The sequence below is a fragment of the Perca fluviatilis genome, chromosome 1 (genome assembly GCF_010015445.1).
Source record: "Perca fluviatilis chromosome 1, GENO_Pfluv_1.0, whole genome shotgun sequence".
Classification (NCBI taxonomy): domain Eukaryota; kingdom Metazoa; phylum Chordata; class Actinopteri; order Perciformes; family Percidae; genus Perca; species Perca fluviatilis.
The window spans coordinates 9,303,928-9,331,868 of NC_053112.1; the positions used below are offsets into that span (position 1 = coordinate 9,303,928).

Here is a 27,941-nt window from a genome sequence, read left to right on the forward strand (position 1 = left end):
AAGTTCAGAATCAAAGATTCTTTTTACTTTGACTTGTAATAATTAAGTGTGTTTAATATCAGAAATGAACTTTAGATACTTAAGTACAGTAAATATCAGATACTTTAACTAACTGTGAATTTTATTCTCGTATTTTATCTGTTTGAAAATTTTTGTGACATGTATTCGGTTTTTTTTTTGCTTTTTAATGCTTAATGTTTTATGTAAATCACTTTGAACTGCCCTGTTGCTGAAATGTGCTATGTAAATAAAATTGCCTTGCCTTGCGTTCTACCAAAGTCAGTTTCTGGTAACATACTTGTACTTTTACTCAAGTATAGCTTTCAAGTACTTTATACAAGACGGATTCCTCCCCTCTTATACAATCCACAGGATTAGGTTTACTTCTATTTTCAAAACGGGGTTCGAACTCTGGTCTCTTAAAGGGGCCCTGCCACACAAAAAAGTTTTTACTTGTATTTTTTTTAAATATGTTAGGTCCATATGTGTTTGTGTTATGTTGTAAATGTGTATCTGCTACCTCCTCTGTCAGCTCTAGCCACTGAACAGAAATAAGCAGAGAAGTCAGGCCAATCACAAAAGCTGGTCAGTCTGATGTCCTGTTGCCTGAGCTCATTACTATTCATGAGCTTGCCCAGTAGCGCTGGGTAAAAGATGCTGATAGCCAGGCTCTCATTGGCTAGCTGTTAGCCAATCAGAGTCAAGCAGCTTAGCTTGATGAATATTAATGAGAACTGGCAGAAATCGAGAGTCTTCCTGCAGGCTTTCTATACCACGCTAGAATGGCTTGAAACAAGGTAACCAAGGCATTTTTTCCACAAAAAATGTTACAGAGTCCATGGTAGACCTTCAGACATTACCACAAAGTCATGACATACGTGTAGCAGGGCACCTTTAAAGAAAAGCCCATGGAGGTTGACCTAATCATACACACAGTGAACAGTTTAACTCAAATGTGTCTGCATGAAGAGCAAACCCACTTTTTGTCTTTACAGTTAAAAACAGAAGGAAACCATAGGTTATTGAAGTGAAATGCAATTTTATTGGTCAAAACAAGTGCACATGCAACATTTTTCTAACTTTTCAATGTACAGAATTTTTCTATCTGCACTATTGGGAGGGGCAGCAGAGAAGCAACTTGACCGTACGACAGTGATTTTAGTGTAAAATAAAAAGAAGTATGAATAGAAAATGTAACTTAAAATGCAACATGAGCAGAGCCTATTAAAAAAAACATCTAAGTTGTATTCATTTGGGAAATCTTTGATTTGACTGAGGTTTTATTTATGACAGAAAACGTAAGACGTAAGAAATTTTTAGAAACAAACCCCCAGTATATGACGTATATGGAAAGATATATATGAACCTAATTAAGTTGATTTTTTGGTATTTTTATGAGGGGGCAGCAACGGATTTATTTTCGTGCAGCGTTCCTAGGGTTGGGCACCGTTTTGATTTTAACAATTCTGATTCTTCCTTTCGATTCGGGATCTTATCGATTCTCGATTCCGATTCTTTGATGGGTGAAGTTGAAACGAGTCACATGCTTATTTCTCAGATAAGAGGACCATTTTATTTTATTTTGACTCAATGGTGATTTACAGGCTTTAACAACGTAAAATAAAGCCACGCTAGAGTGCCGCTTACTGTGCTCCGTGGCTGGAAGTACGGCCGCCGCTACGGAAAACCCAAACTTGTGTGTTAAATTTGGAACCGATGATAGGTTTCGAAACCAAATTTTCGATTCCAATAAAAATTGAAAAAAGAATTAAAATAAAAATGGAACCTCCATGCCCAATCCTAGGTGTTCCCCCTCCTTGCCAAATCACACTGACAGGTCGAACGCTTTGGCTAAATTTGAACGCGTACCGTATGTGGAGCAGATGTGCCGCGGAATGTATGTTTTAACTGGCTCCACCAGCAGCGCACGCACGCCATACCTCACAGGCGAGAGGGGGGAGCCTCTGCTTTGGGATTGTTGTTGGTTCTTCAGCACAGCGCTGTGAAACGTCAATCTACTGTCAGCTGTTATCAGAGGACGCAGGTGGCAGGAAACAAGAAATCAAAAAACAGAAACTCTCAAAATAAAACTGCCAATACGCTCATTGACAGTCATCAAGGTGTTTCCTGTATATTGGTATATATAGACACTTTATGATCCATTTCTGTGTGAAAGGGACGCACACACCTCGGGTAAAACATACAGATGGAAGACTGTCCTATTTTTACCCTTGTAGAGCGGATCTCTGCGGAGCAGGCGCACCACTGACAGTTTCATTGATTATAGTGGAAGCGTATTTTTGGAACATCCACTCCGCATACATGCATGCAATGGCCCGTAAGGGCTGACCTGCTAAACGCACGCACGCACGCACACACACACACACACACACACACACACACACACACACACACACACACACACACACACACTCACACTCACACTCACACTCACACTCTGCCCGTCACCCGTGTCACCTCACAGCCAGCCGTTGGAGGAGAAGTCCCGCCTCAGCTGCTGAGCCTCGGCCTCTGTGAGCGGCTGAAGAGGTGATCGACAGGCGCCGCCGTGGAAACCAAACCACTCCATTGCCTGCTTGAGGGCGGGGACTCCCAACTTCCTGGTCACCTAGCAACACACAGGGGCGATTCCAGGATTTTTGTCAGATTGACAGCACTCTATTATACTACTACTATATCATGGATTGGGGGAGTGGGGCAATCATATTTCTCTAGACCCGCCCCTGGCAACACAGAGCACCAATCAGTCTCGTTACACCCCCCACACACCAAACAGGATCCGCAGTGTGGTTTCAAAGCTTTATCGATAATGATGCTTGAAAATCAGACATATTTGCGATCGATATTTGGCCGCGGAGCTCCCTGCGGGCCGCGTGTGACCTGATGTCACAGTGAAGCTGGAGTTTCATGATGAGGCAGATTGACGCCATCAGGGCAGCGACATTTAACCCACCTTCACGGACCCGTCAGTGGCCAGAAGCACTGCTGTTTCTCAGGTGCCGTTTCCTCACACATCTCACTCAGGCTCAGAACACACAGCAACACACAGCTCTCCTATTTAACTGTGTGCTGTTGTTTCATTTCCTATTAATGTTTAAATGTGTTTGTTTATGTTTATGTGTTTGAATGCAATGGCAATAAACCTTTTTCTGATTGCGATTGCGATTGTGAAAGGCCAGCCCCCGTCTCATTTGGTGCCTGTTTCGGTTTCATGTACTGTAGAAATGGATTGGGTTTACCATCTCTAAATGGAGAAAAAGATCCGGTCTTTAAAACGTAAAAACAATTTGTTTTTCTTTATATTGCCTTGAATGGGAGGCCTTTCATTTTGTCTTTTTGTTTGTAGTTCTTACCTTTACAACGGTACTTGAATAAAATAAAAATCAATGTAAGTAAAGGTAGAAGTACTTATTTTACGTCATATTTACGTTAATGAGAGTGGTTTTAATTTGGAGTTTTAATTACACACACACACTAGGTGACTTTTTCTAGATCACGTTATGAAAAAATGGGAAGCCGTCTTGTTTCTGGGCAGACTGGACTCTATAAAATACATGAGTTTCTTCTTTGCAACGAATCCTGCAAGTTCTACAAAAGTGCAGTTTTTTTTTTTGTTGTGCCGAAAACAGCCGTGGTGTGTCTTCACGCACGCAGGTTTAATCAGGCTCGATCAGTTCTACCTCTGAGGACGGTGACTAACCCCGCCAGGCTGGCAGTGTTTGTGCGAGTTTGCTCCGTGGTGTCGGCGGATAAAAGCGTCCCCGGTGCGGCAGATGGTACTCACGGCGGCGTTGGGCTCGATGAGGCGCTGCTGCAGGACTCTGGCTTCGTCCCAGCGACCGGACACGCACAGACGCTCCAACTCGCACAGCTCCTGGCCCAGAACGTTAGCCAGCGCACACACTCCGCCAACCGCACCTAGACACACAGATCACAATCCAGAGGTAAAGGATTAGTATATAAGAAAGAGTTGATGGGTTTTTTTTCCACTCTTTCCATTTTTTCCCCCTCATACAATGAGATATGTTCTTGACCTTTCCATCCACAAACCATCCTTTCCTTGTAAAAAAAATGTGTCTCGATAAAAAGGAAGAAAAAGAAGAAAACGAGACTCATAGCTCTGTGAGGCTGTACTTAGGCGCAGCTGTGCTTTAGACTACTGACTGTCATTGAGACCCGAAAGAAATTTAATAGAAAAAGATTTGCATGTGTATAGTCAAGTTAAATCACAAAAGGAGGGCTGCAGCAGAGACTTCTCATCCTTAAAGCGCCCATATTATACTAATTTTAAGGTTCATAATTGTATTTTAAGGTTGTACCAGAATAGGTTTACATGGTTTAATTTTCAAAAAACACCATATTTTTGTTGTACTGCACAGCTCTCTCTCACTGCTGCAGATCCTCTTTTCACCTGGTTTCTGTTTTAGCTACAGAGTGAGACCTCTTTTCTTCTTCTTCTGTACTATCTTTGATTGCACTCGCACATGCTCAGTAGCTCAGATGTAGATCATGTCAGCTAGCTAGCTCCATAGAAGTAAAAGACTTTGTTGTTTCTCCAACTTCAGTCAGTTACAAGGCAGGATTAGCTGGGAGACTTCTAAACGAGGGCGCACATGTAAGTAGTTCTTTTGTAGATTATGGTGAACTTGTGTGTGTTGTAGCAGTGCTTTGCTATTGAGAACGAGGTACCATGCTAGTGTTAGCATTAGCGTTAGCATGCTAACGCTAATGCTACGAGCTAACGGTTGCGGTTAGCCAGCTCATTTCGGATTGTGACGTCACAGTCCGAGGCCGATTTTGACCAGCTCACCAGGAGACTGAAAGCAGGACACATTCAGAAACCGTATCTCACTCAGAACAGCATGGATGGATTTTTTTCAAAGTTTGTATGTGTGTGGAAGCACCAGAGACACAAAATAACACCCCAAATACCAGAAAAAGTGTTTTTTTCATAATATGGGCACTTTAACTTAGTGAGCAGGCTTCAACAATAAGGGCCCGGGGGAAGTAAAAATCCACGTCGGGCAAGTAAATGTAACAACCCACTCAGGGTCCAAAATTAGCTCCATCTACTAGCCACATGCTGGTAAAATATGCAAGTGGCTAGGTAGATTAGCTTCACTCACCAGCTAAAAAACAATGGGTATCTATTGAGTAGTCTATATCCACGACGTTCCACTTCCGGGATTGCTCTGGTGCCGCCGGAAATATCGCTGGATGTCCCGTTACCTTCCTCTGTCTCTGTGTTGGCGTTCTAACCTCCGGTGGATTTGTGAGGACTACGGTTAACTGCTCCTCAGATCTCTGCAGGGTAAATACAGACAGCTAGCTAGACTATCTGTCCAATCGGAGTTTTCTGTTGCACGACTAAAACAACTTTTAAACATACACATGTTCCACCAAAAGTTCCTTCCCGAGGGTGTCAGTCAATTGTCTGTATCCCATAATACAATGTGCTGTATTTTTATTTTTTTTTAAAGCACTGATCTGGAGTGGCACCTTGAATTTTGTTGTGTTAATACACTGTATTCATGCAATGACAAATAAAGATTTGATTTGATTTGATTTATTTTGCAGCGGCACCGGGGCTCCGTCCGGCGCTTAGCACCGCCCAAGACGATTGTGATTGGTTTAAAGAAATGACAATAAACCAGAGCACGTTTTTCACCCATCCCAGAATGCTGTGTGGACTAGCCAGACCCTCCTCCGCAGCGCTGTGGAGGAGGAAGGTCTGGCAATGCGAGACTATCTATTGGGTGGCTGGTACATTGTGAACGTTCACTAGCCATTTGGCTGGTGGACAAAAGAGTTAAATTTGGACCCTGAACCCACTTGCCCTTTGGGGCAAAAAAAAAAAATGATTTTCCGATCATCACTGTTATCATAAATTACGTTATCCTTCTCTTGCCCCCGTCAAGATGATTTGTCTTTTGTCTTTTGTCTTAGCGTTTGGCTTTCTTTTGTTGTATTGTCCTCTTAGTATCCTGTTTTTGCTTTGTCTTTTTGACAGTTTTTAAAGGCGTTCTACAAATACAATTATTATTATTATTTCCGCATACAAACCTGGTCAAGCCTTTAAGGGTTGCACTCTTATTCACAACAAATTGTTACAATTTGGTTTCATATTCATGTTAAGTTGAGGCAGGTGGCCTGATCAGTTCGCCTGCACTTTGTACAGTAAGTTTAGAATATTCAACGCCCCCGTCCAGCAATCATACACAGTGCGCTGTTAGCATGCATCGCAGCAAAGTACAAGAAGCACTTGGGTTGCCAAAGAGATGGGAGAATTTCCTCGAATCCTCAGAGAAGCGTGTAATCCTTCAGCAGGAGTTTTTTACATGACACGGTGTGGACAGAATTCACCTTTCAAACAACTGAAGATAAAACACAGCAGAAAGAAATGTCGGGAATGTTTTCTGCATGGCTTCAGGCTGAACATATATACTCCTCTTAAATAAATAAAGGCATTCCATCACTGCCATGGTTTGACATCACTGCTGTCAACGCACAGACACAAAGGATTTACTGACAACGTTTTTGAGAATCGTTTTTCGATGTCCAGCGTTTTTGTCCTTCCCTGACAGATCAATAGGCAGCAGGGCTTCATAGGATGTCGTTTTTGTATTTTTTTGTATTTTTTTTTTTATTATTGACCGAGCTAGATACATATACGTTTTTCCAAGGCAACTAGATATCATGGCCTTTCAGTGTGACATCTCTGTCTCGGTGGAGAGTCGGCCACCATCCGCGGCCTTGGAGTCCTTGTTGTTGTTGATAGTCGAGCCGGCGGCTGCTGATGGACAGAATTTCTGTCTGATTTGTGTTTTCTGCGGCCCGCCGCCGCTCAGATCACACCGCTGACAGCAGCTTACCGCACGCTGCTGACTGACAGCTCGTCAACAAAGACACGGGAGCCTGGACTGAGACAGACGGGAGGCAAAATGGGACTCAAGATGTCCAGGGAAGTGGAAGAACAGTGGAACAAGGTCTGTAGGTCAGAACTGACTGAAGCAAACCCACCCACACACTCACTCACACACTCACTCACACACTCACACACTCACACACTCACACACACACACACACACACACACACACACACACACACACACACACACACACACACACACACTCACACTCACACACTCACACACTCACACACACACACCACACTCACACACACACACACACACACACACACACACACACACACACACACACACACACACGGCCCTAGACAATTTGGAGCCTTAGGCAAGATTTCAGCTGTTTTTGTCGCTTTTTTCCCTCACTCCTTTTTCCTTTCCTCTTGCTTCCTCTCCTGTTACCTCTCGTCTTGCTTCGTCTCCTTTTTCCTCTCCTCTCTCTGCTTGTTTCCTCCTCTTTCACTTCCTCTCCTGTTTCCTCTCCTTTTGCTCTCTTCCTCTCTGCTACACACACACACACACACACACACACACACACACACACACACACACACACACACACACACACACACACACACACACACACACACACACACACACACACACACACACACACACACACTCAGTTTATGGAGATGAGAACATGTCAGGGAGCAAAGATCAGAGAACTGTGGAAGAATGTGCGTGTGTGTGTGTGTGTGTGTGTGTGTGAGTGAGAGGCAGGGCTGGCAGTGGGAGAAGATGACTCATTAGGTTCCTCGATGCCTTACGTGTTATCTAATCCAGGCTTACAGTTCAGCGTACGTGGCCGCCATGCCGACGAGGTACAAGACATCGTTTCATAACGCTGCTGCGAAGGATTGCTGATGTTTTATGATTTACTCATCTTCAAATGAAAGACGACATGCCTCACCGCAGGATGAGAAAACCCGACTAAACTGGCTGTTGGGCTGATTAAAAAACACGACAGTACAGATAAAAACAGGCCAATGCTTCATTTCTGAAAAGTTGACATATTGGACATGGGAGGAAAAAGGCTTTTAATGTGAAATTCTCTTGAGCACAGGTGAAATACAAATAGTTAAATACGTAAGGCGTAATGGCGGTCTCGCTCTACATTATCCCGCTTATCACACGGCTACTCATACAGAGGTTACCTGCCTGCGTCGCGGTCGGGACGGTTAACTTTACCGCTGAAAAGCACCGCTTTCTGGCGAAAGCCAGGTCACCCCGGTGAGTACGCTAACCGTGGAGCTTACTAACGCTCTGTTTGCACTGTTGCTGTTAAGGCGCCGCCGCACCAACCTGATTATCGGCCGTCGGACAGTCTGGCGAGGTCGGTGAGTCGAGTCTGTTCGGTGTGTTCCGTGCCCGTCGTCAGTCGGAGGAGCCGTCTTACCTTCATTTTGGCCAATGACCAATCTGATTGGTGGAGCGCTATGCCTTGACTAGCGAATCAGTGCACGAGAAAACCGGAGCAGACAACGCCAGTATCTTCTTATTACTAGCCATCGTATTTTCTTCCGTTCAGCGAGTAATGATGATCCTTCTGGACTACTATCACTAACACTCTCTGATGAAAACAACGAGTGGCGGCAGCGTGCTCTGTGTTTACGAGATCTAGAGAGATGTTCCGTCATTTCCGGTTTAAATTTTTTTTGGGCGACAATACAGATCAGCGCCGCCTGCTGTTATGAAGACGTATTACCAGTCCCTCCAGAAAAACGCGATTATGCGATCACATAATTCAACGCATAATCAGCTAGGGCTTTGACTCCGAACTTCGTTATTCGAATATAATTCGAATATAAAAAAAAAAAAAAAGATATTCGAACGAATATTAGCCAGCCCTTAATATTCGAACCTGTTATGGCCATTATTTTTTGTAAATGCGTTTGCTTGTAAACGTTGTTTTCAGTTCAGATTCCGAGGCTTTTTCACGCATTTCAAAATGTAACTACACGTTGCGGCGAGGCACGTCTCTCGGCCGTGGCTCGGTAGCGGTGCATTCCCCACTAATTCTCAAAGAAAGCTGGCTCGCCCAAGGCCAGGCCAGGCCAGGCCAGGGCCAGACCAGGGCCAGACCAGGGCCAGACCAGCTCAGCGGAGTCTTTCTCCCGTCGCGTTCCGCTGTCTCTCCTACCTACACCGGCCCCCCCACCCTGTCCCTTCTCCCCTTCCTACCTGCCTGCTCAGTGCTGCTGCACATGAGGAGAGAGCACAGAGGGGGGGGGGGGGGCGGGGCTGCTACTCAGTCACACAACAGAAGAGAAAGGTGACTGTTTCGGCGGCCACAGGAGAGAAATACTGGCGACTCTTTTTTATTTTACAGAAAGTCGCTGTCTTTTCTACAGAAAGTCGCCAGATTAGTCGCTTTTGTGAAAAAAAGTCGCTAATTGGCAACACCGCCCACACATACACACACACACACACACTGGCTCGATGCACACACCAGCACACGAGTACAAACATCAGACCACTTACGTAGGCTACGGTGAAAGCTCCGAACTTCCTGTCGAAAGCACACTGTGTGTTTAATCCAGGGTCTGACTTCATTTTTTTTTTTAAATGAAGGCATTTAATGGTCAAAATATTATTAATAAATATTCGAATATATTCGAATATTAATATTAATATACAAACGAACTTCGAATATGATTTTTGGGCAAAAGTCAAAGCCCTATAATCAGCCAAAGTCCGCATTTTTTCAAATAAAAAAATTGCCAATTTCCGCGCAAAATATGTGGGGCTTACATGATTTCATAATCCTCCTGCAGCAGCAGCAACAGAGAGCTGAAGAGAGCAGGCAAGTGTTCATAAACTTCTGGTGAACTTACAAACTTTCCAATCCATCGTTTTATGAGAGCATAACCTATTTGTACTACTTGTAGACGTTTGGTATCATTTCGGGCATTATTAGTGGGGTAACTTACGAGATACAAACGTGGGTCCGTTAGCCCCTGCGCTAAGCTATTCAGCTGATAACGCTACTCTAGCTAACTCTCCCAATGTTAGACCCAGGTTAAAAAAGCTTCTGGGGGGGTGTTTGGCTCGAGGTCATGGTGCAAAGGACCCTAGGGTGAATTACTCCGAACCATCACTTTAAGTCGCTGTTAGCGATCCCTGTTTCCTCCATCCTCTCGCTCTCCCTCCCTCCCTCCCTTTGTGATCCGCTGATCGGCGGTATGAGCTCCGTATGAGCACAAATATTGATTTGAAAACGACTTAACTGATTTAAACATGGTCCGCCCGAGTCTATGATGAGAACGGTTATACAGACAGAGCAGACTAGTGCTGTAATTGACAGGATCAAGTACTCAACCAGGCCGTGTAATAATGTAAAGTAAGGTTGCTTCAGAAGGGTTTGCTGGTTTGAATTCTAACTGTAAATGGGTCCCTTCTGTTTCCAGGCTGTGAGTAGTATTATGGTTGTGACATTCAGACTCTCGAGTTCTGAGAAATAGAAACTTCTGAGACTCTGTTTTCACGGTTTTAAAAACCGCTTCCGGAAAATACTTCAAAGAACTTCTTTCTTTCATTTTATTGGAAGTGTGTTTGCATAGTTGTGCACCGACATGCACGAGCGTGAATCTATCCCGACACTCACACACAAACTCTGGGCACATCAGACATTCGTCTCCTTTATGTTTTTGTGAACATTTCTCTCTTGTTATGGCAATAAAATTGCTAGCTACGACTGTTTTGAAACATCTTTTGATGGTGCATTAACTACTAGGACGTGTGTAACTCTACTTTTTTGTTTCATATATTTTGGCTATGGCTATGTTTGCCAAACCCATAGCTTATGAAGTACAAGCTTTGCATCGTCATTCATCATTCATTAAGTAGGAGAGATTTTCAAACGGTTTCCTGCTTTCAACTGCAGACGCAAGTTCATTAGAGTTGACTCAATGATCTTTGTGATGGATTCATTCTCTCAAGTCATTTCCATGCCTTTGCTAATTGATTTTGATAGTAAAAGTAAATGAAGCCTTAACAACTGCTTGGCACGGATGGATTAGTGAACGGCCTACGGGGCACAATAGAGCTGTAATTGGGCCTCAAAAGTTCGGCCCGACGAGCCCCGAGCCCGACACAATTCGGCCTGAGCCCAACAAGTACATTTAGATTGACAGCTTTTTAAAAGCTCGAACCGTTTACAGCCCGACATTATTCCAATGCGCGCACGCACACAGCTCTTTTGCCTTTTGTTGAGAATGAGTCATTTCTACATTTTTTAACATCATTTATTCATGACTAACGTCGGCTATCGGCCACTTGGAAGTTGGAACAAAGAAATCAAATAAGTCCTCCAGTGGCCAGCCTCCGCTTCACCTCCTCGGCATCCATTTTCGTGCTAATCAAATAAGGTCATAAAGTCAGACTCAGTGGTGAGTGAAAGCGAAGCAGAGAGAAGCCAAAGAAGCGCACCTTTGAATTAACTTTATCGGTTATCAGGCAACTAAAACGCCGATACAGATAATCTGCAAACTGCCAAAAGACGGCCCGATAATCGACCAGGGGCGATAATCGCAAAATGACCACAAAGAGACACAAAACAACACAGAAAAAGAGGCGAAAGCATCATAAAGTCTGTGTGTTGCTCCTATGTAGGAAAGATGGTGGGGCCCATCGTCTCATAATCCGTCCGTGCTGCTTACAGTAGGAACTCAATCTAAAAATGAGGACATGTTTAGGACATGTGTCCTGTGAAACTCAATATCAGGATCATGTCCCTAAAAATCAGCACGTTCAGTAGACGGTGACACGCGATCCGTTCAGGAAGCTGCTCCGTTCGTCTGCAGTGGGAGCGAAATCTGAAACAACTACAGGAAGTGACACCGGAACGCAAGGGTTTATGGGTTAGACGGAGGGTGGATGTTGACATCTGATAGCCAGCCGCTTTGTGTGGATGACACATTTATCAAAGCACCCACACACACACAAAAAAAAAACTAGATATTTTTGAATAATGTGGTCGTTTTCTTTACGCTTGTAATTGAGGACCCGAAATGAAAGAGATACAGTACAAAAAGACAACTTCTGCCTTTTGGTTGGAGATAAAAGAAAGAAAGAAAACAAACAGTAAGGGAGATGGCAGCCTGGGGGATAAGAAGGCTACCGACCGCTCCCTGTGAGGAACAACAGCGCTGTTAGTTACAGTTAGTCCCGTTTTAAGGCTTCTTACCAACACAATAGGCGGCCATGAGGAACCCTGCTGAGCCCGCCAACACCTGGAAATCCTGCGTTTTGGTTTTGTGAACAATCAGGCCGATCCGGGAGATCTGAGGAATGAGTCGAAAAGACAGAGAGAGAGGGAGAGAGAGAGAGAGAGAGAGAGAGAGAGAGAGAGAGAGAGAGAGAGAGAGAGAGAGAGAGGGGAAGGTAAAAAATCTGAACTGTTTCATCGTTGGCCCTCCTCCCTGCTGTCAGGACTAATATCTGGTATAGTTTTTTTTTTTTATCCCCTGGAGACGCTGTCACAAGAGACAACGACAAATCCAACATCTCACAGGGTAAACAAATCGCTCAAATTGAGACGAGCGTCGACTCTTAACACGGCGGAGGTTTCGGGGAAGAGGGGATGGTATCAGATCCAGGAGAAAAAAAAACAAAAAAAACAGACAAGTCCCAAGTGAGAGAAAAAAAAAAAAGGGAATCAACTTCAAACGAGGAGGATGGGGAAAGGCTCATGAATAATTGATAAGCTCCCTATTTTGTTTTGCCTCTTTTAATTCTCTTTTGTCAATCCGGATATGAAGCGCAGAATCCAAATAAAACCTGAAATGTTCAAAGCGAGCGAGCTGCTCTGCACATGAAACTGAAAAAAGTCCGCAGGGAAAACCTGCATCCTTCCAGGTTTAAGTCTCCATCGCCATTACCGCCGAGGGTCTATTTATAACCTGCCGGGGGTGTCAATCAGCTTCCCCGTATCAGCCATTTCAAACACGCAGGACTGTAATTGATCAGTCAGTCAGTCAGGTTCGAGGAATCTCCCGCTGGGCTCCTGAAGGCTCCAGCACTCCGTCTATTATCCATAGAGCCAGAGTAACGGGCTGCCCCGGTGACAGACAAAAAAACTAACACTCATTAGCTTTTCTTTTTTTTTAACCCTCCTGTTGTCCTCGGGTCAAATTTGACCCGTTTTCAAAAAGTTTCTATATCAGAAATTTGGGTTTCTTTCAACCAAATTGTCAAAAGAAAAAAGCGCGTATGGTTCCGTACAACGCTCTTCACAAGTAGATTAAATGATCAGCTCACTACTTTCATTGAATTTGGGTGTTTTAGTCAATTTTATAGCATTTGGAGAAAACTAATTGATAAAAGAATGTCAGAAAAAACGCCCGGGAAAAAAAACGACAAAAACATCAGAAAAAGTGACAAAAAAACTTGGTAAAAAAAGTGACTAAAACGTCAAAACTTTTCCAAAACATTGGGAAAAGCGACAAAATTGTCAAAAAAAAAGACGACCAAAATACTGAAAAAAGTATAAATTTTTACACAGAAAAGCTAAATTGCATGGTCGACAGGAAGACAACACATGGGTTAATGCTGCGTTCCAGACACAATTTTTAGCCCGTAAGTTACGACTTCAAAACACGACTCACAACTTGGTAGCGTTCCAGGCAAAGTCACCACAAACCTTCTAGCTAGCGTTAGCGTTAGCTTGCGGCTACCTACCGTTGATGTTAGCCAGCGCTAGCTGATACTAGCGATTTCAAGTCGGCGACATATTTTGGGCTTCATTTAATAAACATAACCTGTAGTTATTGTTATATGTAATTCCGCACATTGTCATAGTTGATTACAATGTGTGCGGAATTACTTTACGTTGCCTATTTATGTCTATTTATTTATTGGAACGCAGCATAAGTCTCATTATTGTCATTAGCCTGCAGAGTGTGAGTTCACGCACGCTCCGTAAGCACTGTCATCTATGCATTTTGCGGTTATTTCTGACAATTTGATAAACACAAATTTATATTATGTACACAAAACCCCAATTAACAAAACTGCTTTAAATATTAAGATTTAAATACTGCCGTTAAAATCCCCGGGACAGTCCGGTACAGCCAGAGATTAGCTCTCATATTAAAAAAAAGAAGCGGAGAGTCTAACTGGACGCCACTCATTTGCTTTAAGTAGCCCGGACCACAACCTCACGCAAATGAGTGAAATGAAAAATCGCTGCAAGGCTACGAGAATGTATCGCACGGCTGCTTACAAAGACAATGAATGGGAAGCGTGGAAAAGAAGATCGCTACGAGCGCGTACCGTAAGCCTTCAGACATATGTTATATCTAGTGATGTTACATTCTGCATACCTGTCAAGTTTTGGATTTGAAAATAAGGGAAATTTTCCGGCGCCCACCGCGAGCAGTCCCACCACCCCAACCAAGCTCCAGTGTCCCTTACATTTTAAGACAGGTGCACAAGAAAGCTAAAATCACCACTTGATGCAGAATGCTGAAAACATTTACAATTTATAACATTGCTTGTCTTTACATTTTATTTTCATTCCACACATTCTTTTCATTTCATATTGCTTTTCTTTTACAGTTTTTCTTTTCATTTCACATAACTTTTCTTTGCTCTTTTAGTGAGTTATTGTACAAATGTGTTGCAGGCTTTGCATTCTTTAAGACTGTTGTGGAAGGAGTGTATTAGTGGGCGGGGCCAGAGCGGTTAATTTTACATGAGAGTAGAGCGCAAACAGTTCTGTTGTCTAACGTCCTCCTATTCTCTGGAACAATCTTTCGTACCATGCTAAACACCCTTTCTCAACTTGCATTGCTATGGGGAATGCATAGTAAAGCCTTCATAAGTTTTGGCAGCGCACCGTCTCTGTCGTAGCGTCCATCATCATCTGACCTCACACACTAACCTCGCGACAACAGCCACCTGCAGTACCTGTAGTAGGCTGCTGCAGGTGGCTGTTATCGCGAGGCTAGTGACAGAGCTCAGATTGGGAATGTTTTTGTTGTTTTTTACTCCACTCGGGCCCGGGGTATTATTATTTTTTAATAACGCAGGTTAAAATACGGGAGATTTACGGGAAAATACTAATACGGGAGGACGGCGGGAAAGAAGGGTAAAATACGGGACTTTCCCGGCCAAAACGGGATACTTGACAGGTATGCGTTCTGTGCCGAGGCTTCGAAGCGTGAGTCGAGAAATCCCGGATGTCTTCCGTGAAGTGCGGATCGAGGCTTGTGTGGTTTTAGACAAATGACGTCGTCGATGACATCCGAAGACTCGCTGCCCGTCCGTACCATGTGACTGGTTTAGGAAGTGGTTCGAATCGACACGGTTTTATTACCCATCCGTGATCTCCACGGCCAACATCACTGCCCTCTGCCCGGTTAAACCACCGCCACTTTCTAGTTTTAGAAGCCCCTCTTGCTATTATTATATTATGACAAAAGGATCGATTTACACACGTTTGATAGCCGCATTCCTCTCAAGGAAATCCCTTTATTATACAGTCATGTTGATTATATTATACCAAAAGAAACTACAAATTGATATAAGCAGATTAGGTGGAAATTGAGTTTTTTCTTCATCGTTATTTCTAAGTATTTACTGGTGCAAATTTCAGTCAAAAACCATCTGATGTAGTATATCACAGATCACACAGACCATCTGTAATATATCTGCCTGTTTTACACTCTGAAGCCTCAGGAAATGAACCCATATGCGAACCACTTTGCTCATCTCCGATTCAGGCGTCGGGCACATGCAGGAGGCGCACAGACGTGAAATAAAAAACCCAAAATGTGTTGGCAACAGCGTGGGCAGGAGGAATCAGATTAGAGGAGATGAAAGTTTGAAGGATCCCTGAGGGGGAGGATCGTTAAAGCAGCAAATATCTTAACTACATGACAAGAACATTTTCTTTTGGTCTTTTAGAGAGTTCAAATTGGAGGCAATTAGTCTTTCTATTCATTTTGAATGGGGGTAGTGCGTTTAGGCTGCAAGGGGGGGGGGGGGGGGACAAAAAACGCAGCGGGCATGCGACGGGCCTGTGGCGAAAAGGTGAGAGAAACGCAACCCTGCGTCACGCTGTGGAGGCCAATCATGTAACCGGAGATCAGACTTGTCGGTGTGTTTTGAGCTATGGTTTGAGGCGGTGTGAGAATCCCGTACAGGAAACGAGAAACATCACTGCCTTTAAAGTGCTCATATTATGATAGTTTTTTAAGTTCATAATTGTATTTAGAGGTTGTACCAGAATAGGTTTACATGGTTTAATTTTCAAAAAAACACAATTTCTTTTTGTGCTGCACATTGCTGCAGCTCCTCTTTTCACCCTGTGTGTTGAGCTCTCTGTTTTACAGAGTGAGACATCTCACTTCTGTTCCATCTTTGTTGGGAGTCGCACATGCTCAGTAGCTAGGTAAGGACTACTAGCCAGTCAGAAGCAGAGTATGAGGGTGTGCCCTGACAGTACCTCGGTAAGGACTACTAGCCAGTCAGAAGCAGAGTATGAGAGCGTGCCCTGACAGTACGGACTACTAGCCAGTCAGAAGCAGAGTATGAGGGCGTGCCCTGACAGTACCTAGGTAAGGACTACTAGCCAGTTAGAAGCAGAGTATGAGGGCGTGCTATGCTAGCAGCTAGGCGAGCATTATAACGTGTGTTCCAAAGTGACCACGTCTGTCTCTGAAGTAAAGGCTGGACTACAATAGAGCTGTTTGGAGCAGTTGGTGAACAGTGTTTTCTGTTGGAGATGGTAAGTCCCTTTGGGGGGGACTTTGGGCTTTTTCACTTTGTAAACTTATAACATGCACAAAAAAGATATATAACACAATAAAGGAAAGGGAAAAGCCAAACAGCATAATATGAGCACTTTAAAACCTTATGAGGGTAAAAAACTAAACACAAGCAGTGAACTGCCTGGGAGTTTGTGTAACAGCTGAATGTTTCCTGCAACAACAAAGCACCCGCTGTGTCTCTCTCGTCTCTTTTCTTTCTCTCTCTCTATCTCCTGTGAAATAAAGCTGCCTTCAAGTGCTGTCGGAAACGCTGAAATCTATAAACGATCGGGCCGGAAAACAGTAATTGTAAAATATAAAGTCTGCTTGTGCTACATTGGGGGGGGGGGGTCTAAGGACGTAACAGGACGTCACACAAATGGGCCGTTTTATTGACCCCCCCCCACGCCGCCGCACAATCCTGCGGAAAATCGCCAGATTGCTTTTTTTGGTGTGAATGCCCACTTAGGAAAAGACTGGTGGATGGAAAATCTCAAGTCTTAAGTAGGATTCGAACCCTAACCCATGACTGAACCTGCCAGCTGACAAACCTTGTTTTCACCCTCAGTATGTCCTATTCATTTATTCACAAATGACAGTCTCTCTCTATCGAATGGTCAACAAAAGTTGCACAGATTAGTTGTCCACTAAAATGTGAATAGTGTTCTAGTTTCTTCTCTCCTCTGTGACAGTAAACTGAATATCTTTGAGTTGTGGACAAAAGAAGACAGCAGCTGAGAGAATCTGGGAACCGTGATCTGATCCTCTAACAAGCTCTGTAATCAGCTCTAAAAACTCAAATGCAACACCCAACTCAAATGGAAAGTAACTATTTTGCTAAAGCATTGTACTTTCAGTGCAATTTTGTGGTACTTTTCTTATCAAGAAAATGGCGGTCAGACAGGACACAACACAAGAGAGCAGAAGCTTTTCCATATGACAGCACGACCAATCACATGCTATCTCACATCAATCATGATGATCAGTGAGAGGCTGCTGTGAGACAGCCAGAATTGGCCTACAAGCCTGACCGCACTAGCCTGGATGCCAGCCGAACTTAGCCCCGCCCACAGCATTTGAGGTCGGGAAGTTCGGTCTGGGATTGATCCGTTGAGCAACTATGCTCGAACCAGAGCTGTTCGGACCAATCAAATGACGTCATAAGGAGAAGATTCCTGATTGGCCCATCTGAGCTTTCATTTTCTCAAAGGCAGAGCAGGATACCCAGGGCTCGGTTTACACCTATCACCATTTCTAGCCACTGGGGGACCATAGGCAGGCTGGGGGAACTCATATTAATGTTAAAAAAAACTCATAAAGTAACATTTTCATGCCTTGGGACCTTTACATTATAGTAAGTAAGCAAGTAAGACAATTTGCGGGAGTTTTTCTGCAGCTTTTGGCCTATACTCGTCCCACTCCGACGCACCTGTGTCACGTTATAGCAGAGTATTCTTCTGTTCAAATTTAATTTGGCTAAAAAATAACCAGATTTAGTTTGAGCTAAACCACGCAAAAAATTTGACATATTTTTGATAAAGTGTGCAAAGTATTTTCTGTTCAAATTTACTTTGGCTAAAAAAAAAGAAGCTAAAAATGGGTTACACTTTACTTGAAGGTATCTACATAAGAGTGACATGACACTGTCATGAACGTGTCATAAACATAAACAAGTTATAAAGGTTTATGACATAACGCTTCTTTAGTAGGTTTTTGTTTTTTTTTGGGTTAGGGGTTGTTTTTTTTTTGTTTTTTTTATGATGTGTGGTTGTATAAAAAAAGAGAAATGTGTTAATAAAAAGATTATGTAAATACTTTAAAATAAAGTGTTGTTTTTTTTTTTTTTTTTTTTTTTTTTTTTTTTTTTTTTTTTTTTTTTTTTTTTTTTTTTTTTTTTTTTTTGGGTTTTTTTTTTTTTAATATTTCCTAATAAAGTGTAACATATTTTGATTAAAGGAATAATCTGTCAGCTAGCAGGAGCTGGCTGATGTGGGGAAAATCTGTGTGCCACTCATGTTCTGTACAATCTTTCAGCAACTTGTCAGCCTTCCTCAAATTGACCTATCAACCCATGTTTTCTGAGTGTGGCCCTCTTCACGCCTACTGTTGAGCGGGGGCCGCTCCCTGCTTGAACTCCACCCACACTCCTGTCTCCCAGCAAGTGGACAAACATGTTATTTCCCAAATCAGAAATCCATTTGCAACTTCTTGCAAACACTTCCCACACAGACGAAAAGGCATTAAGGGCTCGACGAGAGCGAACTGTTCTTCCACTCCCCCCCCAACTACTAACCCCTGCAATCATCCCTGCAGGATGAAAAGTACACACACACACACTTCAGTTTTCGGTTCTTCAACAATCACCACTCCTCTCTGCAGCAGCTGGTTCACTGGAAATGGGCCGCTCAAATCAACACAGGAAGACAATGCTGTTTCTGATTGTGCAGCTTTCGACGTGCTAGCGTTGCTATTTCATTGCTGCCAAATTAGAACTGATTTGCTTCGTTTTACTTTTCTCACGCCCTTTCACTTTTGATACCAGCTTATGAAGTTGGTAAAAAAACAACATGTCAACCATAATGTCTAGATAAAATGAAAAATCCCTCAAAATCCTCCTGGTACAGGTGTAGTTGGTGATGAGATGCGGGTTAGTGTTTGCTGGGATTAAAAACTCAGCTTTAGTCTGATATTCAAACTGATTTTCCATTTTGTTTTACTTCATAAATAATCACTGAACAAATTGGAGATGTGATCAATTCTCAGCATTTCTCAGACTTGTCATGTCACAGCAAAAACTGGTCTCATTGGATGTCGTCCAACTTGGATAATAAATTGCATTCGGTACGGTTTATACAGGGCCCCCCAGCATTCTTCAAGTTAAAGTGATGGTTCGGAGTAATTCACCCTAGGGTCCTTTGCACCATGACCTCGAGCCAAACACCCCCCCGAAGCTTTTTTCACCTGGGTCTTACATTGGGAGAGTTAGCTAGAGTAGCGTTATCAGCTGAATAGCTTAGCGCAGGGGCTAACGGACCCACGTTTGTATCTCGTAAGTTACCCCACTAATAATGCCCGAAATTATACCAAACGTCTACAAGTAGTACAAATAGGTTATGCTCTCATAAAACGATGGATTGGAAAGTTTGTAAGTACACCAGAAGTTTATGTAAATAACACTTGCCTGCTGGCTTCTGCTCTCTGCTGCTGTTGTTGCTGCTGTGAGACGAGTGCTTAGGGCCGTCTACAAATTACAACACCGAAAAGAGATGCAACAAAAATATTTATTAAATTTGACTTTTTTTTTTAAGTAAGTGCTGTAGTATAACTAGCAGGAGACAAGTAATAATTGAGGTAAGTTTGGAGACATTACCTTATTTAATCATTGAATTAATAAATATTTTTGTTGTAACTCTTTTCGGTGTAGTAATTTGTAGATGTCCCTAAGCACTCGTCTAACTGCAGGCAGCAGCAGCAGCAACAGCAGCAACAGAGAGCTGAAGCCAGCAGGGAAGTGTTCATAAACTTCTGGTGTACTTACAAACTTTCCAATCCATCGTTTTTGAGCAGCATAACTTATTTGTACTACTTGTAGACGTTTGTATCATTTCCGGGCATTATTAGTGGGGTAACTTACAAGATACAAACGTGGGTCCATTCCGCGCTAAGCTATTCAGCTGATAACGCTACTCTAGCTAACTCTCCCAATGTTCGACCCAGGTGAAAAAAGCTTCTGGGGGGGGTGTTTGGCTCGAGGTCATGGTGCAAAGGACCCTAGGGTGAATTACTCCAAACCATCACTTTAAAAGTAAGACTTTTTAAGACCTTTATAATACCACCTAGGATGAAATTTAATGCCAACTTCACAGCCTAATGAAAAAAATCAGTGTGGATTTTTTCCTAACAACTGATTGATCTGCGCCCAAGCTTGGATGTTTAGGGCCAGAGCTTTCTCACCATGTCCACGGATTTAAGATAAAACACCACGTTACGCCGTTATTATTGTTATAGCCTAGCTACATCCATGTGTCGCGCACCCCGCGTCCGCGCCGTGGTCCACGCACACTCCACGGTCAAGAGCGTAAAGAAAAACACTGACGTAAATAGTACCTGTACAGTCGTATTACATCCCAGTCACACGCTTATATACGGTCTACGGTCACACGGAGTAAATTGTAAAGTCACACACAAAGCATTTATTTAGGATGTCACGGTAATTATTTCATCCTTCGAAAGGACACAACATCATTTAAGACCTTTGTAAACGAAATGTGTAACTTTTTTCTCATCGGATCTGCATCGATCTGAGATATGGCATTTCTAAAATCAAATTGACGGAAATCCGAACCTGATCCATTACACGGAACTCCGCGGCCCCCGTAAAGGGCGACGAAGCATCGGAGATTACGTTTCTCTACCTGCAGCACGGTGACACCTGCACTGCAGCGACGGCTGATCAGGATTTCTTCATGACTCACACGTTACACGATCAAAAGATGTCGAGGAAGCGGTTCTTACATCTCCTCCGCTGTCCTTAAGGCCCAGGATGTTTGGGTGCTGAGACAGCTGCACCACAGCGTCCAGCGGCAGCTCCAGCCCCGTGTTGGCCGGTACGCTGTACAGAACCACCGGCACCGGGCTGCTGTCCGCCACCTGCAGGGGGGACACACAGAGAAATCACGACCATGTTCAAATCCCAGACTTCCCCGTTCCTTCCCTTAATCTCTCCCTTATTGTGTCCCTAGCGGGTCAAAATTGAAAAAAACATTTTTTGGTGCTTTTCCCGACATTTTTGTCACTTTTTTTCTATTTTTTTTGGTGCTTTTTTACGTTTTTGTCACTTTTTAAACACTTTTTTAAATGTATGGTCAATAAACCTACCTTACGTGACATTATATCACATTTTTGAGTTAAAAAAAAGCAGACAAATTATTTTTACTATTAGTTAAGATCAGAGGATGTTGTGGTGGATGTCAGGATACGGTTTTGAAACCATTAAAAAATGTTAATGCTAATTTTAAATGCTATAAAATTGAATAAAACACCCAAAAATAATCATTATTTTTGTTTAACTGTTGTATGGGTTCCATACAACGTACATCCATGTTATATTTGGGCAATTTGTTTTGAAGAAACCCAGATTTCTGATATTGAAAACGTTGAAAAACGGGTCAAATCTGACCCGAGGACAACACAGAGGGTTAAGTCAAGAACGGTACTACTTGTGTTGGACGGTCAGGTGACCTTTGTGAAGTGCTGGATCAGAGCGCGGCCGTCCATCTTGCCCTTATAGAAGCACGGCGTTACCACGAGGACGACGTCGGCTCCGGCTGCCGCCATCTTCTCCGTGAGCTGCACTGTGGCTCTCGTGGCTGAACAGACGAAAAGAAGGGGAGGGGAACTTTACAGTTCAGATTTGATCTGCGCCCTTTTCGACTGCACAACCAAGGGTGTAAGCGAGTGTCTGGAATGTGTAGCTCCTATGGCGCCATTTTGATGCTTACAAGAGATCACCCAACGTTAGCATTCCATTGACTGCCATTCATTTTGACGTCACTTTGACAGCGAATAACTTTACATCTGAAGCGTTTAAAGACTCTATTAGTCCATTGTTTATTTCTAAAGAAACACAACAATGTATAAAAGGCTCCATTACCTTGTACCTCACGTTATGGCTCCGTAGCAGACGTTTTTGTAAAAATAGGTAAACGATTTTGTCATAACCACGAGACTTACTGTCACACAGTAGAGGAATTACCGTACAGTACAGGAGAAGCTCGCAGGCAGTTTGGACTTACATTAGCTGTTTAGGTTTAATTACTAATGTTAACTAGCATGTTAGTGATCAATAATTAGCCTGTGCCTATGTTATCTCCTTACATATACCTACGCTCTCCGACTCTACAAGATTGGGAATGATTGAGATTTCTCTTGGCACAGCTACCAGAAGACTTCACACTTTCTCTCAGTTGGAGGCTGCTCAGTAAACCAAGAGATCACCAGAAAAGTGCTTCTAATATCCTTCACTGGTCTCCGTCCAGAGACACGGGGTCTATTGGTCCATTATATATACTGTCTGTGTGCACAACACGTCCCTCAAAAAACCTTTTCATCACGACGAGAGTGAAAGGACGGTAGGTGGAAATCACAGGTTTCATACACACAAGCTATGTCCCAATTCCGAGGTCGCAGCCTTCGAAGCCCACAAAGGCCGAACCGAGCGGCCTATATTAATTCCTTACAACACAAAGAAGACAAAGCAAGTGCTGTGTGTGTGTGTCTGTGTGTGTGTGTGTTGCTTTCTACTCATCTCATACTGCAAGGTTGTATACTTTCTCATTTTGCACTTGTGGCACTGTGGCTATTCAATGTATGGCTATGGCTGTTCAATGTATCTCTATAGTATTTATTTATATTGCCTTCAATGCATTGGAGGCCTCGTATGTATGCATGTTTATGTTGCCCCTCATATACAAGGCCCCCATTCATACCCCATCACCTGTATATTCGTCTCTTTTACAAACCGAGGTGTCAATTTCCGTACACAGTGTCGACACAATAAAGAGAGGAGGAAGGAGGGCAGCCTGAATACAGTATGAGTGGTAGCAGTATCTGCAGCATTTCTGGGTTTAAGGGCCAAGGTTGCGTAACAAATACGTCGCTGGAATATTTATTGAATAAACATAAGGTTGAGGTGAGAGCCCAGCAGGTCTTCGCATCGTCAGTGCGTGCAGGAAGAAAAGAGTAAATGCTCCTCTCTGTGTGAATGTTCATTATGGAACGGAACAGGCAATAAAAGTGCTAGACTCCATTTGACTTCAATTATCAGCCTGTAAGAATGAATGACGCTACCCGCCTCATAATGAGCTTCAAATCAAGATCTATATCGGAAAACACATGTAGAAGGCAATTACAGCTCCCCACACACACACACACACACACACACACACACACACACACACACACACACACACACACACACACACACACACACACACACACACACACACACACACACACACTGTCATTTTAATGAAGCTTTATAAGCATTTATTTCAGTGTCAGCGAGTGTCAATTTTTGATGAATGATTATTTTTTAAATGTCAAATATACTGTATATTACCACCACTGCTGTCTTGAAGCTAACTAATTATTGTCCATTTGTTTAACATTATTTATCCCTGAACCTTGAGCGCATGAAAAAGCTTTTCATAGTCATAGTAGTAAAAGAGAATACTCACACACTAGGGCTGCTCGATTATGGAAAAAAATATAATATATATAATATTTATTCATATTTTCTTTTCTTTGCAAATAGTGATATGATGCACTGATGCCAGGCAGGCTTGCTAGTTGCTTTTAGTCGAAGTCTGTGAGATAACAAAACCTCCTTTGAATATAACGTGCATATAAACAGACAGAATAAATAAAAGTCCCCTGAAATAAATATAAGTAAAACATACACTACAGGCCAAAAGTTTGGACACACCTTCTCATTCAATGTGTTTCTTTATTTTCATGACTATTTACATTGTAGATTCTCACTGAAGGCATCAAAACTATGAATGAACACATATGGAATTATGTACTTAACAAAAAAGTGTGAAATAACTGAAAACATTGATTCTTCAAAGTAGCCACCCTTTGCTTTTTTTGATAACTCTGCAAACCCTTGGTGTTCTCTCAATGAGCTTCATGAGGTAGTCACCTGAAATGGTTTTACCTTTGTCAGGGTTAATTAGTGGAATTTGTTCCCTTATTAATAAAAAAGCAAAGGGTGGCTACTTTGAAGAATCAATGTTTTCAGTTATTTCACACTTTTTTGTTAAGTACATAATTCCATGTGTTCATTCATAGTTTTGATGCCTTCAGTGAGAATCTATAATAAATAAAATAAATATTTTTTTTTTTTTTTTTAAAAAATGATTTTTAAAAAATAAAATAAAACATTCGTTTTTTGTTTTTTAATACCCGTTTATGAAATGAAAATCGAATGAACGAAAAAGTACACGGACCCGTAATCATAATCACGATTAAATTTCGATTAATTGCACAGCCCTTTCACACACACACACACACACACACACACACACACACACACACACACACACACACACACACACACACACACACACACACACACACACACACACACACACCTACATTCACAGCCTGATCCGGCCATCAGCAGTTTGTCGGTGGGCAGTGATCTCCTGACCGTCTTCACCACCTCCACCCGTTCCTCCTCCGTCAGGTACGGGTACTCCCCGTTGGAGCCCTGAACCACCAGACCTGCAACACAAAACTTTTCATTTTTTTATTTTTGTTACCTCAATGTATGTTTATCTGTCTGACGGTCTGTGCCCAACTAGTCTATAGCGACGACGTTCCACTTCCGGGATTGTTCAGGTGCCGCTGGAAATTAATCTTTTGGTGTTGGCGTTCTAACCTCCGGTGGATTTGTGAGGACTATGGTTAACTGCTCCTCAGATCTCTGCAGGGTAAATCCAGACAGCTAGCTAGACTATCTGTCCAATCGGGAGTTTTCTCTCGCACGCCTTAAACAACTTTTAAAAGTTCCACCAAAACAAGTTCTGTTGGAGCCATCACACCACTTTGTTTTGTGTTTATAGGCTACCATGTTGGTTATGCCAATTAATATGCACTTTCATGTTTGAGCCCTGGGTGGAGCATTGCCTTTGGGAAGGCATAAAAGGTCATCGCATATACCTGCAAACTCAGAAGGGCTGAAAAAGGTGACACGTCTCTTCTCCCCTTTCGGTCTGGTAGATACCGGTCGCTAAGGCACCGGTGCCATATTAGCACCGGGTCTCGGATCCCCCCCCCCAAATAAAAACTCTTCGGATCTACACGATTTACGTGGATGACATTTTCCCATTCAAAACGGCGATTTTCGCCAAAAAGCGACTTGTTTGCAGGTATGTAATCAGCCACAGGTACACAGGTGTGAAAGCAGACAGCTTTTCACCGTGTCAGTCGTGTCAGGTTTGCGTGTCTTTGATTTGTGTGCAAAAGAAAATGAACGGAACTAAACCGGTAATGAAATGAAATGGACTGTATTGCTTGTGCGACGGTGAGCGGGCCCTTAAGGAAAATAAATGGGTCACAGCACCGAAATGCAGACAGATTGTGGACATTGATTATCGGCACGCAGAACAAGCAAGTTCTCCCCTGATCCCACCTCACTGGCCTAATGTAGGAGTTCCCGAGGCTGTTTTGCAGAGGCCCCGTCCGCCGCCCAAGACGATTGTGATTGGTTTAAAGAAATGCCAATAAACCAGAGCATGTTTTTCTCCCATCCCGGAATGCTGTGTGGACTAGCCAGACCCTCCTCCGCAGCGTTGTGGAGGAAGGTCTGGCAATGCGAGACTAGTGACTAACCAACCGTGCCTCTTTAACTCAAAGTATTCTGTCATCTACCCACAACAATAACGACTGTACAAGAGAAATCTGAAGAGATCAGGCCTAAGCAGAGCCAGCACTCTTCTTTTTGTTCTCTTCTCTTTTTATTAATTCTTAATATTGGAACGATAATAGCAGTACCAGACGTGGTAAAAGGAGCAATTATGTTAACAGTAACACTGGTAAAAGTAATAATAGTAGCAGCAGTAGTGTTAAAATCCTTATATCCTATTATATATCTTTGAGTTGTGGACAAAACAAAACATTTGACGACGTCTTCTTAGGCTTTGGGAAACACTGATCGACATTTTTATATAAACCAAACAACTAATCAGTTCATCGAGAAAATAAAATCGACAGATTAATCGCCAATGAAATTAAACGTTAGTTGCAGTCCTAAATAATAATTTCAGAGTAGGCCTACTACTGCTTCATGTATTATATAGTAGCATCAGCACCATTAAGTAGTACATGTAGACTGCGGCTGCTGTAAAAAACATATTTGTAGTAGTAATAGAAATCCACCAGAGGGCTACAAACACATGCAGGCCTCCAGGTGATTTCTCGTTTTTTCCTCCGTGCTGAACTTTGTCCTCTCTATCAGGTCCCTAAGCAAATACTGAAGGCGTACAACCAAGGTCCAAAATTAACTTTTTTGTCCACCAGCCAAATGGCTAGTGAATGTTCAAATTTTTACCAGCCACTCAATAACTAAGGTTACTTCCATAACTCTGCTCTCATGTGTACATCACTACAGTGTGACTTAAAAACGCCAACACTCTTATTGTCTAATACTGTGGACCATCCGGGTCCTTCTCAGCGAGCCCTGCACCTCAGACACTACTTTGGAAACCTTTCTAGACTCTTCTAACCTTCCAGAAAAGCGAGTTTTGTTTCTTATTCGGCGCTCCCTTCTCCAGGCCTGACCTTTAAATGGTATCTTGGCATATTTCTGCAGGTTTCCCTCCAGTTTCTGGTAGTCCACGTCCTCCTTGGCGGTGAACGGAGTGGCAATGGGCGGATAAATACCGCCGAGGTCCAGCCTGGCAGCTGCTGCGGTGTGGCTCTGGGTTCGTTTCCATGCCGACAGGTGAACTCCTCTGCACACGGGACTCAAGCTTCTCCATGCCCGTACGCGAAGCATTGCAAAGCGGGCAGAGTGGCCGAGCGGCTCGCTGACTGTGTGCGAGGTGGGACTCTGTGCAGCTGCTGCAACCGAGGACGGTTAATGACTAACCCGCTTTTGTAAATATTGACCAGAATTTGTGATTTCTTAACAACTTTGAAAGTGTCTCTCAACTCTTAAAAACGACTCTGTTCGCGCAGAATGAAGCGCGGTTTTAATCGGCCACTTTTTGCTCTCCGTGGCAGGTAGCTAAGATTCTGGCTTTTCTGTTGATTAATTTCACACGGTTACCTGACACACGTTCGACATGTTTGTCAGGCGGTTAGAAACAACGATTTTCCGCACGAAATGTTAGCCACGCAACCGGCTAATGCAACAGATCCAAAGCTCCGCCCAGGGGCAGTAAGGGGTCATCAACCACAAGCTTGTCCCAGGACTCTGGAAAAAATAATTTTTATATATATATATATATATATATATATGTATATATATATATATATATATATATATATATATATATATGTATATATATATATATATATGTATGTATATATGTATATATTTATATATATATATATATATATGTATATATATATATATATAAGTATATGTATATATATATATATATGTATATGTATATGTGTATATATATATATATATATATATATATATGTGTATATATATATATGTATA

General features: G+C 42.8%; 1 protein-coding gene across 1 annotated transcript; it reads right to left on the bottom strand.

Annotated features, from left to right (window-relative positions):
• Window positions 1–1,019: 1,019 nt before the first annotated feature.
• On the bottom strand, window positions 1,020–27,627 carry hoga1 (4-hydroxy-2-oxoglutarate aldolase 1). The gene is made up of 7 exons (XM_039801172.1): window positions 27,050–27,627; window positions 24,863–24,991; window positions 21,944–22,071; window positions 21,218–21,352; window positions 12,136–12,232; window positions 3,806–3,939; window positions 1,020–2,629 (listed from the first exon to the last, which is right to left on the bottom strand). Exons 1-7 carry the CDS (start codon window positions 27,264–27,266, stop codon window positions 2,480–2,482), a joined length of 990 nt encoding a protein of 329 aa, XP_039657106.1. The 5' UTR covers window positions 27,267–27,627; the 3' UTR covers window positions 1,020–2,479.
• Between the last annotated feature and the right edge of the window lie 314 nt (window positions 27,628–27,941).

Bases quoted from the DNA above. Each gene is read 5' to 3' on its own strand.
- hoga1 (XM_039801172.1), bottom strand. From the start codon at position 27,266: ATGCTTCGCGTACGGGCATGGAGAAGCTTGAGTCCCGTGTGCAGAGGA. The intron at 21,353-21,943 runs GTCACCTGACCG...TCCCCCCTGCAG, and splicing joins TGATCCAGCACTTCACAAAG to GTGGCGGACAGCAGCCCGGT. The intron at 2,630-3,805 runs GTGAGTACCATC...GTGTGTTGCTAG, and splicing joins TCATCGAGCCCAACGCCGCC to GTGACCAGGAAGTTGGGAGT.